Consider the following 14,807-nt stretch of genomic DNA (forward strand, 5'->3'; position numbering starts at 1 on the left):
TTCCCAGGCCACAAGCAGGGAGCTAGATGGGATTAGAACCAGCGCCCAAATGGGATCTTGGTGCGTTCAAGGCGAAGACTTTAACCCCTACGCTATCGTGCAGGGCCCAGGTTTAAATATTCTTAAAGCATTAACTGTGAACATTAGAATTACAGCTGTCGCTCACCAAAGACTTCTTGTGTTCACAAGATCAGAGCACTGCAAACATTATTTTTTATTCTCAAGATAATAATACTATAGGCAATGATTATTTCTACTTCAGATGAGGTTTATATATTATCAGATATCACTACACCAAAAGAAAGTATTACTGACATTTTCTCAAAGCTAATACTAAATATTTTACTATTATGTCAGCATGCTGAGATTACGGGGTAATATTTTGTTCTTGCCTTGATTTTTAAAATTCTTTATTTTATAGTGTGTTTATTTTGAAAGAAAAAAATATATATTAGAATTACTTTCTGAATTATTTGCCACAGCTCTCTTATCTTGGAGTGAAATACTGTGTATTTATTTACTAACAGAAAAAAATTGGATTTGAGAGACTTGGAGAGTCCTATCAGCATTTGCCAGGTGCTTACCAAGACCCAGACATTGCAAGAGCCGATTTCCCTGTATTACATTTCATCCTTACATAAAACCACTGGGGCTAGGGATGTTTTAACCACTTACTGAAGAAGGAAGACAGAGGTTTTAGTGAACTTGCCAAACAGTTATACTGCTGCTATTAAAATGCATTGTCAACTTCTGGGCTTCCTCCGTAGCACAGCCCTCCAGTCATCTCCTCAGTACCTCCCACAATAAGGCTACACAAAGAGTGTGCTCTGTGTCTGGGGAAAAAAAACCCTTCATATTCAGAAAGCAGTGAGTAACAATGTAGGTAGAGGGAAAGAAAGCTGATTATGTTATCCTGGTGCCAACTGTCTTGATCTGACAGGACACCCTGTACGGTGACAGCACCAGGATGGTCAGTTAGTCCTCCATGTACCAGCAGCTCTTGATCTCACATCCCAATGCTTTTAGAACTCTACAGAGTATCTGGGGCTACCTAAATAGCACTGCCATGACGCCCATCATCTTCAAACAGATGCATGCCCACTGTGTTCTGAAACATCTTGTAGGAAGGGGAATTAAACAATTCAATGGCAACTAGTTCTTATACTCTGCCTGTTAGAGCAGGGCAATTAAAACACAAACCTTCTTTCCAATGAAGCAGTCCCTGTGAGCACGGGAGTCATGAAGTAGCATGGTAGAGCACACCCCATGTTGTATTTCATATTCCCAAACAGAAATACTGAGTTTGGAATCCCTTTTTCTAAATCTTTGCACAAGTGCGATTTGCTACTACTTTTTAAAAAAGATTTATTTATTTTTATTGGAAAAGCAGATTTACCGAGAGAAGCAGAGACAGAGAATAAGATCTTCCATCTGCTGGTTCACTCCCCAAATGGCCATAACAGTCAGAGCTGAGCTGATTTGAAGCCAGGAGCCAAGAGCTTCGTCCTGGTCTTCCACACAAGTACAGAGTCCTAAGTCTTTGGGCCAACCTCTACTGCTTTCCCAGGAGACAAGCAGGGAACTGAATACAAAGTGGAGCAGCAGTCAGGAAATGATCTGGCACCCATATGGGATCGTGGTGCTTGCAAAGTGAGGATTTAACCATTGAGCTATCATGCCAGGCCCAATTTGTTACTATTTTAACAAATTTAACGCTTTAATGTTCCTTGAAACCTCAAACATCACACCTATTAAATGAAAACTCAAAATAGGCAAGACAAAAAACCTGCACAAGAATGCTCAGTATGCTGATATTAAATCACTGACCAGTGCTAGCTTGAGATGCACTGAAATGCTTGGATTTCCATATCCCTCTGGTGAATGACTACCTTGAGATCACAGCTTGTTTTTTTTTCCCCTTCAGTGTAACTGCACATCCTGTTTTTGAGGTTTTTGATAGTTTAATATGACGCTCTTAGTCTTTTTAGCCCAACTCTTCACTGATGCATCTACTAAGATGTTCAGATATAATGTCTGAATTTAGAGCATAAGCATTTAAAGACTACATATTCTTTACCAAACACTGCAGTTTCTGGGGAGATAAAGAAAAACAGAACAAGATTCTTAAATTGAAAGAATTCGAGGTATAAAAATGAAGATAATGACATAAACAATTTCCTTCTAGAGTCTTGAGCGTTTTCATAGTATGAACTGGTGTCATGTTAAATGTAGAGGAGGGGCTAGGGTGATGAGGGAATTTTCCTTGGAGGTGATGCTGAAGGCAGTAGAATCATTATGGCTTAGTAGGAGCCAAGCAGGTGTCGGGGGAAGTCATTCCAGGCACATTTAAGTCACCACAGATGCAAAAGGTATGGGAAAAAGGCAGCCAAAACAGAGGCCAGAGATTAGGGCTTGGCAAATCTCTGAAGAGAAGCTATTTACCCCTAATGGGGATGACCCTCAGTGTATTCACCAACCATTTGATAGGAAGAATTGGCTCCAAACCAAATACAATATTTTTAGGTTGTCATGGCTGATGCTAATTATTTTAATAATGAGCTTCCATAAAACATACAGATTCATACAGTATTACAATCAATAAGACTGTATTTTGCTAATGAAACATACCTACTTTCTTATATTAACCACAGAGCCTAATAAAACAAAGCACAAACACGCTCAATACGACAGCCAAAGGACTTTCATCCTTTGACATCTTTGTGTGGATGGAAAGTGCAGTGCTTAGAGGTAAATAGCGAGAAAGTCAATCACTTAGAGGTAAACGGTGAGAAACTCAATTTTGTCTCGGCCTTTTAGATGAGGACATCAATATATTAGGATTGATTTTCAAGGAATGGAAAAGTAGTTAAAGAAAGAAAGATGAGATGAGTGTCCCCCTGTACTTCCCACGGGCTCAGATACAGACTCAGAACACTGACAAACACACTCCTCCATTCAGTCCTAGAAATAGCTTTGCTTTGATAACATTTCTTAGGCCAATAATACAGGGCTTATTAGTTAAAAAAAAAAAAACCCATCCACATAGATATCATACTGTTTCTCAACAATAGGAGACAGTTGCAAAAGAGAAATGTGTCACAACAGCTTTCAAATAGCATTTAACCTAATTAAAGAATAATAGCTAGAGTAGTCAGATTCTTAGGGAAAATAAAAAATAAAAGGATGTGAATTCAGGGATAACAGTAAATGTCTTTTCTGAAATGTAAACCCCAATGACATTTTATTCACATATTAAAATGAAAAATGAGCCTTGTTAAGAATATATATTCACTTAAAAACAGACATACATGAGATCAAGGGATAATGTGTAACAATATAAGTAAAACACAGTATTTTAAAATTAAGTTTTTTTTTTGATAGGAAAAAGAATCAACATAGCTATCTTAGAAAATGATCGTCTGATTCACCTAAAATATGTTTACCTGATTTAAATAATTTAGGCACTTTTCAAGACACCAAAGGCAGCAAATGCAAGACTTCAGCACACATCGTGCGCAAGCATTTTCCTGGACAGAGAGGGGAGAAAAGTCAGGTCATTAAAAAACCCAAAGAATCCAACTTCAAACATCAGAGAAAGAAAATTTTCAAAACACAGCTTAAGTTTCAAAGTCTCCACGTTCACCCTTCTCCTCTTTAAAATCATGAAGCTGTTTTTAGTCAGTCAACTCCATATTTATTTAGTATCTTTTACAGGAAGCTAAAATGAGGTTTACATACAAGATCAACAAGGAAAATTATAATCTAGTAAGAAAGAAAACCGCTAAACATAAAATATGTCAGCACTGAAACATGGAATGCATCCCAAGTGTTAAGAAGAAAACAGAGAGATAATAAGGTATAAAAGACAGCAAGGAACAGGAAAGGCTTCTGTTTTGGCATTTAAATTAAAATATTTTGAAAGGCAAGTCATTTCTACAGTTAAGGGCGGGGAATTATCACCTTCACCTATCTATTCTGCATGTTAGTTCCCTGTTAACATGCATAATTTGCAAACATTTTCTCCTATTCTGAAGCTTGTCTCTTCACTCTCCTGACTGTTTTCTTTGCAGAGCTCAAGATTTTTATTCTTTTGTTACCACACTTGCCAATGTTTGCTTTTGTTGCATTTACTTCTGGGGTCCTATGCAAAAAAAAAAAAAAAAAAAAAAAAAAAAGATTCCTTGCCCATATCAACATCATGAGCATTTTCCCAATTTTTGTTCTGACAGAGACAATCAGCAGGTACAAAGTCACTGTTAAATAAGAGGACCAAGATCTAGTCTTTTGTTGCACAGCCAAGCACTACGCTTCATAATGCTGTCCTGATCGATTCAAAATAGTGGAGTAAATGATTTTTAATTATTCCATCACATAGATATGATAAACATACGAAGTGATGGATGTTTCATACTTCAATCATATGTGTCAATGAAAAAAATAAGAATTTTTTTTAAAAGGACAGGGAAGAGGTCTGGAGGAGGTGTCTGAGTCAACACCTGCAGGAACCAGGGCTTAGATCAATTTTGCCAGAGTATGTAGGATGTGTGAGTGGGAGGCAATGAGGAAGGACTGGATTCCACTTTTTGCAAAGATAAGGAAGATATTCATCATTTTGCATTTCACATCATTGTGAGCCTCAGTACATACAAAAATGGGACTTGCACAATGCTAGTACGAGTCCTGAAAAGACCTTTCCACTCACCTTTCCTTTGAGCTGACTGTGAATGTACATAAGGATCATCCGTGGAATTTTCACTAGTGTGATAATGAAAGATCCTTTGGCCACAGTACCAAGGTGATAACGAATAAGGCGATTCACCGATGCCAAGATAGGTGTAAATGGCAAATTCCTTTTATCTCTATGTAAAAAAATAAAAAAAGAGTTCATTACCACAAAACCTTTGTCAGGGTCGAATTTTGGGTTTAGAGTTCAATACAGCAAAAAATTAGCTTGCTATTATTTTTTACTATGACAAAATGTCAAAGACACATGTAATGAATACTTAGAAAATTACTGTATAATCAGAAAATAGAAGCTAAAAAGATGTTTAATCTAGACCTGGCCATTTGCTATAATAACAATCCATGGAACCAACAGTTTTAAATACTCAGTACTTAAGTTTGAAATGGTGACAACACTTTTGCTGATCCAACCAATATGAGATTTATTTTTTTACTAAATATAATTTAAGTTGAACCTTGAGCTGCTGCTCTGACAAACTTGTGAGAAACTGCAAAAAAGTAAAGACTGAAATAAAAGCTCTCCATTTTCCCATTTATGACTCAAATGTCTGTCATATTCATTTCCAATTATTTTATTAAAGAAATGAAACAGTTATCAGCCTCAGTTCCATTCCTTTCTCTGCCTTCCTGTACACTTAGACGAACTTGAATTTTTTGACAAGTACAAACTCTCACCTAGTAAAATAGTATGTTACCACTGCTCCTGCCACAGTCATCTGCTGACATGCCAGAATAAATTCACTGATCCAAATCAGGCCTACCACATGGTACCACCACATGTACTGCAGAGGCCCAGAAATTTTGTACTCCACAAAGCCTTGATCATTCTGAACAGCACTGCCTAGGAACATAACAAGAAAGGAAAAAAGAAACACATAAAGTACAAACTGAGAAAAAACAGCTATTAAATAAGACTAGTCTAATTTCCAACAACAGATCCCTGTATGCAAACCACAAACTTTACAATCTTAATGCTATTTCATTAAAGGCCAAAATTACCACTAAAAATGGTGAAACCGTACATCTTGGTTTCTTCAAAGGCAGTATTTAAAGCTTTTAGAAGTCATTCTTTTAGAACACATTTCTTATTACCTTATTTAGACATGAGTTTTCAAATATTTCAACATGTTTTTTTCAGTTGCTATTTATCCAGGAATTCTAGTTATAAATTATTAGCAAAGTACAGAAATCAACATTACATGCAATCAGTAACTGTGTGCTTAAATGGACAGAAGTTACACACAAATTCAGCATCCTTTACTTCTCTGCATGGTTCATTCCATCCAAGCTTACCTCTTAATACTGAGTAGGGCTACAGGACAGTGTGAGAATGTAACTGTGAACTATCTCATCTCTAGGAGAGTCAGGTCATTTGCAAATTTGAAAATCACAAGGAAGTAATTTGACCCTCGGCTAAACTAGGTTATAAGGCAACTCCAGAATGACACTGAATTCATTATTTCATCTTAAAATGAATCCAATGTCTGAGTTAATACAAGCACTCACTTCAAATTCATGATCATCTCAACACTGGGATGCAATTTCCAATTCTTCCTTTATATCGATTCTGCTAAGAGGCTTTAAAAGTCATTTGAAGGGAGCGAGTGTGAAGACAATTTACTGTTCTAAGGTCTGATGGCTATTTGACCTTTACCTACACTTTGAATGCTTATATTTGATATTTAAAAATATTTGAATGCAAGTCAGATTTATTAGTAAGAGAAATAAGAACACATCTTACCGGCAGTGCCAAGAAAAAGAAGTGTCATGATCCAGTACGCCCAAAACAAGACAAGAGCGAAGAAAGTCCAAAAGGGTTGGAAGACCAGCAATGGCAAGTGAATGAAGACCTTGCCAGCCACGTGGAACAAGGCAATGGTGAGAGCCACACGTTTGCGCATAACCAACATTATCAGGAACAAGATAACCTGTGTGGAAAAAACGGAGAAGATTCCAGTACTGATCCAAATAGTAGAACTACAAACTGAACAGCAATTTTCAACATAATTCTTCTTCATCCCTAAACCGGGAAATATCATTCTCTGAATCCCCCAAATATTTTACCAGTTCATATTTCCCTTGTAGTTCTTGCAATTTTCATGTGTATATAATGGTTACCAAGCATCCTTTAAAACTAAATATAAAAGAATTCTTAATCTTTTAACACATCTTAGAATTCTTTTAAATTTTTCCTTTACTGTGTGTGCATTAAGACTCAAAACATGTTATTTGTAGGGCAGGACAAGAGTATCTCAATAGACACATGCTTATCAGTCTAGAAATGGGGGAACAGAAGGCATCCCATCACTGCAGAGGCTCAGGAGACATGTACTGGCATCTCATCTTTCTTATGGGACAGAATCTTGGTGTCAGGGAGCGGGGGCGCCTATGGTAATTACCCTCTGTCTCCTCCTGACCCTCACTCCCTATGGTCAAAAACCTAGCAAGTTGTACTTATAGCATGAGTAATATTTTTAGAGTAATAATTGACCAATATCTTTTGGCAACAGTACTTTTATGGTTTGGTTTTTGGCTTTTGATGTTCAATAAGTTTGGTATTGCACGTAGAAACTGAGAAGTGAGTCTTACTGACGGCTTAAAGATACTGCACATTACTAAAAGTTTCAAATGAAAAAAATCAGTAAAAAAGCACATGAAATATTTAATATATTTTTTCACTGTTAAGAAAATTGTTTCCTAAAAGTATCTTATGACAATAAGAAACATGTTCTTATTAGCAAATAATAACTTAACTGTTCTAGGTGAAAATGTTCTCATAGAAAAGCAGACAGGTTAGAACAAGAGGCTGCGTCAACTACACTCATCATTACGGTTGCTTTCAGAAGACATTTTAGTGTTTTGTACACTGACTTTACTTAATGAAGAGCAGGGTTAAGAATGCAAAAACTGGAGGGGTTGGTGTCTGCTCCATCATTAGAAACACAAAACTGAAAGGTAACCTGAGGCTGTACTTACTGTGAACACCGTGGCTGAAATGGCATAGATGAGGAGTGCCCGAAGATTGTCTTCAGCAATCTGCAGCTGTTCAGGAATGACTGTTTCCTTCGGAGACATTCTTTGCTTTGCGTACAGCCACCACAGGACACCTGTGCCACCTGGAGGCAAAAAGCAATTGTTTTGCAATATGGGAGACATAAAAATATGTACCATAAATCCTCAATCCTAGACTTTGCCTACATACTACGGTGAGACTAATGCAGCATTTGGGTAAGAAGTGCACACTTATGAATTTTTGTCAGCATAGGGGGAAGACCAAAATTCTCCATTATCATCTTCCAAAGTAAGCACTTCCAAATCTTCCATGTAGCAAACAAGCCTCCATAAAAAAAAATGTACTGATCATTGATTACAAAGCTGAGTCTGAGCTACTAGAAACTGATAACCCTGAAAGACTGGTAACTCCAGTGCCTCACTTTGACAATAGTGTTCTGCAGGTGATTTATGCCATGCATGAATGAATATCAAAGTAGCAAAAGACAAGTTAATGTGGAAATAATGACAGAACTTCTTGGACAGTGGTGGTGCTAGGATGCACACTTTATCTCCAATGTCGGTTCAGAGATTCACAGAACCACAATGAAGAGAGACACAAACCTCCTTCTGTGTAAAAGAGCTGAATTATACACTGGACTTGGTCCATTGGGCAAATATTATGAGTGCCTATATCATTTATCATTCTAGATGCGAGTAAGTAATAAACAAAACTAAGTCTCCCATCTCACTATTCACGAAGCGTAGTAATGGAGAACCAAAAATTGTAATAAAGGAACAAGTGAACACATTCATGTAAGGAAAAATATTTTTATAAGATGAATAGAGTATTTGGGCTGGGAGAACACCATAATTTTATAGAAGCAGAGTAAAGGAGGCCATCCTAGTGAAATGATACCTAAAGCAAGAGAATCAAAGACAGAGATAGACTGGCCTGCGAAAGAAGTGAAGGACAGTGTTTCAGAGCCCTAAAATCCTGAGGTGGGACCTTACCTAGAGGAGAAAAGAACACTACAGCTAGAGTGGTGAACCAAGGGGAGATGTGTGCAGAGGGGACCTGGGCAGAGGGCAGCAGACCACACTAGAAGCCTTATTGGAACTCTTGAAGTAATTTCAAGATTTCATTCAGAGTAAAGTTGTGCTTATTCAGATGGGTAAGATAAAGGAATAGGAGATTATCTGACCTCTACCTGCATTCGAGGAAAAAACAAATGTGATCAAGACCAATCGACTCTGTTGAAGCTAAACAAACAAAGTAAAGCAACTGGGAGTCTACAAAAAATACTTTAGAGTAAAGGAAATGAATCTCTTTTGAAATCTTAAGAAAAAAGTCTGAAAGGCATTTAAATGATTCAAAGAGAAAAAAATGTTTTCTCTACGAACAGTCATAAAAAGTCACCATAGAATCAACTTCAACTTATCTGGACAGTAAGATGCTGGACTTTACGCTTGGTAAATGCTTGCAACGAAAGAATCTCATGTGAATTTGAACTGTGGTAATGCAACAGGTAGAGGAATCCACCATGGGGGGAGGGTTTGGGGAAGGGTGGGAGGAATCCCAGGGGCTATAAAACTGTGTCACATAATTCAATGTAATCAATAATAAAAAAAAGAATAAAAAAAAAGAATCAAGTTCAAGAAAATATAATCAGATAATAACAATGAAATCAATGAGGATATTGTTCATAATATACACAATCGACATCATTTTAACTTTTACTAAAATTATGCTAATCCCTTTACAAATGTGATCTAATTTATTCACATTTTGAAGTGCTTATTATAAACTCTACTTTATAAAAAATAAAAATAAAATTTAGGATAAATTAACATCATGTCAAACATCACAAACATCACAGCCAGAGCTGTGATTCGATCCTAGGTTTACTATAAAACTATACCTCTGTACAAGGAATTAAGACACTAGGCTATAAATGTAAACGAAAGGAAAGATGATTGAGAGCAAGAAGAATTACAGATAAAACAAAATTGAAATAGTAAAATTTATCTCCCTACCATAGATACTGAATATAGCACCGATAATAGAAAAGACAAACCAGTGATATGGAAGTTAACTTAAGAGACTGGTTAAAGAAAATGTATATATACATAATATAATATTACTCAGCCACAACAAAGAATGAAATCCTGACACTTGCTACAAAAGGGACGCATACAGAATTCATTATTCTAGATGAAATAAGCTAGATGTAAAAAGGTATATTTTTGTGTTAGTTTATATATACATATTTACACACACACACACACACATATATAGAAAAACAGAATAAAAGTTGTACGAATGACATAGCATTTGATACACAGTTATAAATATTGTTTCATGATTCATAAAGAAGGGCTGTTCTTGAATGAAAATGAGGAATAGTCCAAAAATTAAAAACTTCAGAAGATGCCAGCATGTGAAGACAAAAGCAATAGATAAGGCTTAAGCAAACAGAGAATCCCTACATTTTTTATAAATACATTATCTGAATTCACATTCTAGCCAATATAAGGATGAGCTGAAATTAAGAATTCAAGACGAAAGTTTTATGGTGAAAGGACTAGTAGTTCCTACTAAAACTAGTCCAGGATAACATAAACCTACTGGTAGTACATCTGTGTAATTTTTCAAGGCACAAATAAGCACATTTTCAAAAAATACACAGCACATGAAAAACATTTTAATAATATTTAACAATATTCAATAATACTTAATAATAATTTGAATTTAACAAGCACTAAACAGTGGGAACGAATAGAAGGGAGATAGATGAGAATAAGTTTAAGATAAGTAATTAGAGTAAAGCTCAACATTTATTATTATTTCAACCTTCAATAATCATAGAATCCTATCTTCTCAAAATATGTTGGTTGACAACTGTATAAGTAAAAATATAACATATGCCATCCAGGCAGGGGTGAAGGTAGTTAAATAAAATAATAAAAAAAAAGCTCATAATACAAAGATAGGAAAAAACCAAAAAATTCATAAATATCAGGAAAACATAAAGCAAATGACAGTAGTAAGACCAAACAAAACAGGATGAAATGTGAACAGATTTCACTACCAAAAGACCTTCAGCCTTAAAAATTCAACAATACAAATATACATTTATCTTTCTAACTGTATAAAACTAAGGTCTAGACTTAAAATGCTAACCAATGGTGACATGAGGAGAGGCAGATAAATATGAATAGAAAAATTTTAAGGCAAAAAAAAATCACCTTGAAGAAAAGATGGAGTATATAAAAATGAAATTTTGCTTTTTTTCTTTTGTTTCTATATTCTACCATAATTTAGTTAGGCATCAAGAAAAAAGAAAAAGAAATAGCTTACCAAGGGAACCCAGTATGACCAGAATGGTTAAGATCCACACAAGTACTCTTGATATATACCTGATTATCACCATCAAAATCATGGAGAGAACTGTAGGAAAGATAAAGAGAATGTGAGTATTACTCTAAAATATGGAGGTTATTACTTGAAAATATAGGAATGTATGAATTCTTTCAACTGGTGCTTCTCCCCAAGGAAATAATCTGTTGCTACTGACTAGTTCATCACATTTTAGCTAAGAAAGGAAACTGGTTGTTTCTGCATTTTGACTTTGCTACTTGTACTGACATTAATAACATCACTCAAAATCAAAGGCGCTTCGCTACACAGGTTTATAAACTACAGAAAAGCATACATGCAAATGCACAGGGTGACTCAAAAACAGCACAAGACTATTGTGGATTCACAACAGGTAAGACAGCAGACACGTGAACACACATACCAGCACACAAAGTGTAGAATATGACATGTCATGTTGGTGACAAGCAAAATTAACACATGTAGACAGAGATCAGTTAAATCAGGAGCTACACTTCCTTGAGTAATACGCATGTCAGGGCCCACTGCTCGAGAAGCACTACAAGACACTGTGTGTTTTTCTGTTGTTTCTCAGGACATTAAGGGATGGTCTGTCTTTAGAAGCCCACTGAGGCCAAATTCCTCTGACCTAATTTCTTGGCTTGAGTCAAGGGTCCTGACTGAGAAGCAGTTTCCCAAAATGAAGCAAAGTAAAAATCCAATGCGCTAAAATCCTCAGTGTAAATCTCAAACTAGAGGGAGGATTTAACCCTTGCATGGGAAAAACATTTCTGAAATCATTACTTATAAATCTTTATTACCTATAGGCCCGTTCCAAAAACAACTGAATTAAGATCTTTTGGATTTGTCTTACATTTTTAAGTCCGAAAAAGAGAATTACTTTGATTAAAAAAAAAAATGGATTCTCAATAAGGTTGCCACACATTATAATCATATATATTTTTTGGCTAGAGCATTCAATTACCTGAGAAACCAAATTATTCTTATGAAAAGCCAGACTAATAGTCAAATTTCTTTTGGCCAATTGCAAAGCCAAATACAATAAATGGTTGGGATCTGTATTTAGGTAACATTATTAAGGTACTCACTTTTGCAATAAATGTACAGGAACCAAAAACAGATGGGAGCCTTTCAAATATCACAGAATTAGATTTTCATATGGACAGCATTATTTCAATTGAGTCAAGTACTACCTAAGCAAAAAGAAAATACTCTCTAATGACAGGAAAGATGGAAATACAGCAAGTTTCTTTTTCAATGAGTGTACTGTTGCTAATAGGCATAATTATTCCTCTTATTTGTTTAATAAATAGTTGCTTGGTTCCCATCATAGTTTATTTCTCCCGACTAAGAAGCCCCACAAATTCTGATGTGCCAGACACAAATACAGAGCTACAGGATTTATACCTTGAAAATAAAGTTATATTTATTATATTATCTATTCACTGACTAGAAAATTCAGGGGCTAACAAGTGGAGATTTCCAAAATTTTCCAGCAATATAGTGATAGCATGAACTGTAACAATGAAAAGAAAATTACATACTTCAAAAATAATCTATCAGAAATATATGTTCTGAAATGGGAATAAATAAGAGAATATGTGGCTTCTTTAATAAGTAAACACATAACTTATGGAATCATAACTAATAACAAAGGGGATGTTAATTCATTAGAAGTCTCCTGTTTCCATATTAAAAGTAGTCACAGATTTAGCAACCACCGTTTGGGAAAACACCAAATTTTCTCCAACGAAGAGAAAAGAAGGGAAATAAATTTCATTTCGTATATATGTATGAATATGTATATATACACTTTTATGTTATTTATTTTTAATTACATATAATCTGAAACAATTATTTTGGCTAAGGGAAATTAAACATTTTACAAGTATCCCCAATTGTATTCATACTTTGGTTAAAAGAGAACAGTCTTCTACTGCAGTACTATGCAATAGCTAAGAATGAGAAAAACAATTACCTAGTGATAACAAGCAAAGTCCCAATATAATTTCTTTGCTGGTCATTACTCCACTAATCAGCCTGTGTAAGACACTATTGTCACTGACAAAGGTGATCAGGGCCTCTGCAAACTTGGCATAGCAGGAAATGTTCACAGGAGCACAGCGATGGAAGAATGGAATAGGTGCACTGGTGACACAAGAAAAAAAAATCAGAAAAAAAATTACTCCTACTTAATATAAATGCCACATCAAACACACAAATGAAGGTGAATATGGCTACAGTACACTCCACCCTCCACACATCATTATGGTAGCTAACAGCTGGGTGCTTAATGCTATGAAGATGACTGTCATGGGTAGTGATGCAAATCTTACCACACGCCTTATCAAAGAGGGTGGAGTGCATGTTCCAACAGAAGACATTACCCTCCCCTTCTGGAAAGAAACATACACACACATACACACACAGAACTACCAAAGCAAAACCAGACAATCTCCTCAGCCTGCATATTCACCAATCAGGGCAGATGAGAAAGCTTACAAACATACACTTTATTTAGCTGAAAATGAACTTTTGCCATAAGCAACTGGAAAATTAAAAACATAATATTTTTACTTGATTTGTGTCACCATTAACAGAAGGTTTCCCCTAACAGAACAGCATACAAAATCTCAGGCTGATAAAAATCCCAGGTTAGGGGTTTTGGATCTATGTATAGAGTTTTACAGCTCTATAAACAAGTAATGCCAAAATATTAAAATACTGCATAATACACAGCAACTTAAAACCACAGATATGCTTATGGTATAATAATATCAGAGGAAAACTATACCTGATATAGTAATGACATTTCTCTAGAAAGTATTATACATAATGGAAACAAAAGAATGTAAAAAAGTGAAAAATATCTTTGTCATTAATCTAAGATTTTATGTTCAAAAAAAGTAAAATAATCAACTATTTAATAATTCACTTGTAAAGGGACACAGCTATGTGTGAACTATGACATGAATCTAGTTATGACCCAGTGCCACTTCAGCTTCTGGGAGGACATCTAACCAATGAGAATTCTAAGCAAAGGACTATGAATATGCCTTCAGCTGTGATGTGCTGGATTCTAAGCGAGCCTGTTCGTATGTCTACACATGAATACACACCTGCGTGTACATGACGTTAAACTTTAGCCATTACTAACACGGAGCCGACATTTTTGGAATTGTGAGTAGGAGTACCAATGACACCTATAATATAAACATCTTTGGCTGGATTGATACTAATGTGTTCTCATTCTTAGCTGACACTGTACTGTGGTGGAATCAGTGGATGGGATTACCCAACTGGGAATCAAATCCAAGGTGTCTAATCTCAGCAAAGCAGCTTTGTGGGACCCAAAGCAAAATAGTATCTTTGTTTCCCTCCTCAAAAAGTTATAATGTTTCTTTTCAAATAGGATTATAAGTGAACTACCTATGAATTTTCCTATTAGTAAATAAGCACCAATGATATAAAAGTTAGCAATACCATTTATTCCATTATACAAAATGAAGCAATAACACACTTTTTAAAAGATCTACCTGTACCTTAGTCATATAAAAAGATATTACATTTCAGAATACTTTTAGAGGAAATGGACTTCATTGGAAGTACTACAAGAATCAAAAAGGATTAACTATAGGTTTCTAAGTTAATGGAGGATGATTTTAGACAGAAA

At 35.5% G+C, this 14,807-nt stretch overlaps 1 protein-coding gene across 4 annotated transcripts in view; it reads right to left on the bottom strand.

Annotated features, from left to right (window-relative positions):
- The window catches only part of SLC44A1 (solute carrier family 44 member 1), a 174,986-nt gene that overhangs the window by 59,649 nt on the left and 100,530 nt on the right, over nt 1-14,807 (bottom strand). For all 4 annotated transcript variants that reach the window (XM_040963874.1, XM_040963875.1, XM_040963873.1 and 1 more), the window contains exons 6-12: nt 13,113-13,282; nt 11,096-11,185; nt 7,720-7,859; nt 6,485-6,671; nt 5,419-5,584; nt 4,703-4,859; nt 3,444-3,527 (exon numbers count right to left, since the gene is read on the bottom strand). In XM_040963874.1, the coding sequence (XP_040819808.1) occupies nt 3,444-3,527; nt 4,703-4,859; nt 5,419-5,584; nt 6,485-6,671; nt 7,720-7,859; nt 11,096-11,185; nt 13,113-13,282 (994 nt within the window). The remainder of the gene's footprint in view (nt 1-3,443; nt 3,528-4,702; nt 4,860-5,418; nt 5,585-6,484; nt 6,672-7,719; nt 7,860-11,095; nt 11,186-13,112; nt 13,283-14,807) is intronic.

This window comes from Ochotona curzoniae, unplaced genomic scaffold (genome assembly GCF_017591425.1).
Source record: "Ochotona curzoniae isolate NIBS_2020 unplaced genomic scaffold, NIBS_Ocur_1.0 scaffold_3208, whole genome shotgun sequence".
Classification (NCBI taxonomy): Eukaryota; Metazoa; Chordata; class Mammalia; order Lagomorpha; family Ochotonidae; genus Ochotona; species Ochotona curzoniae.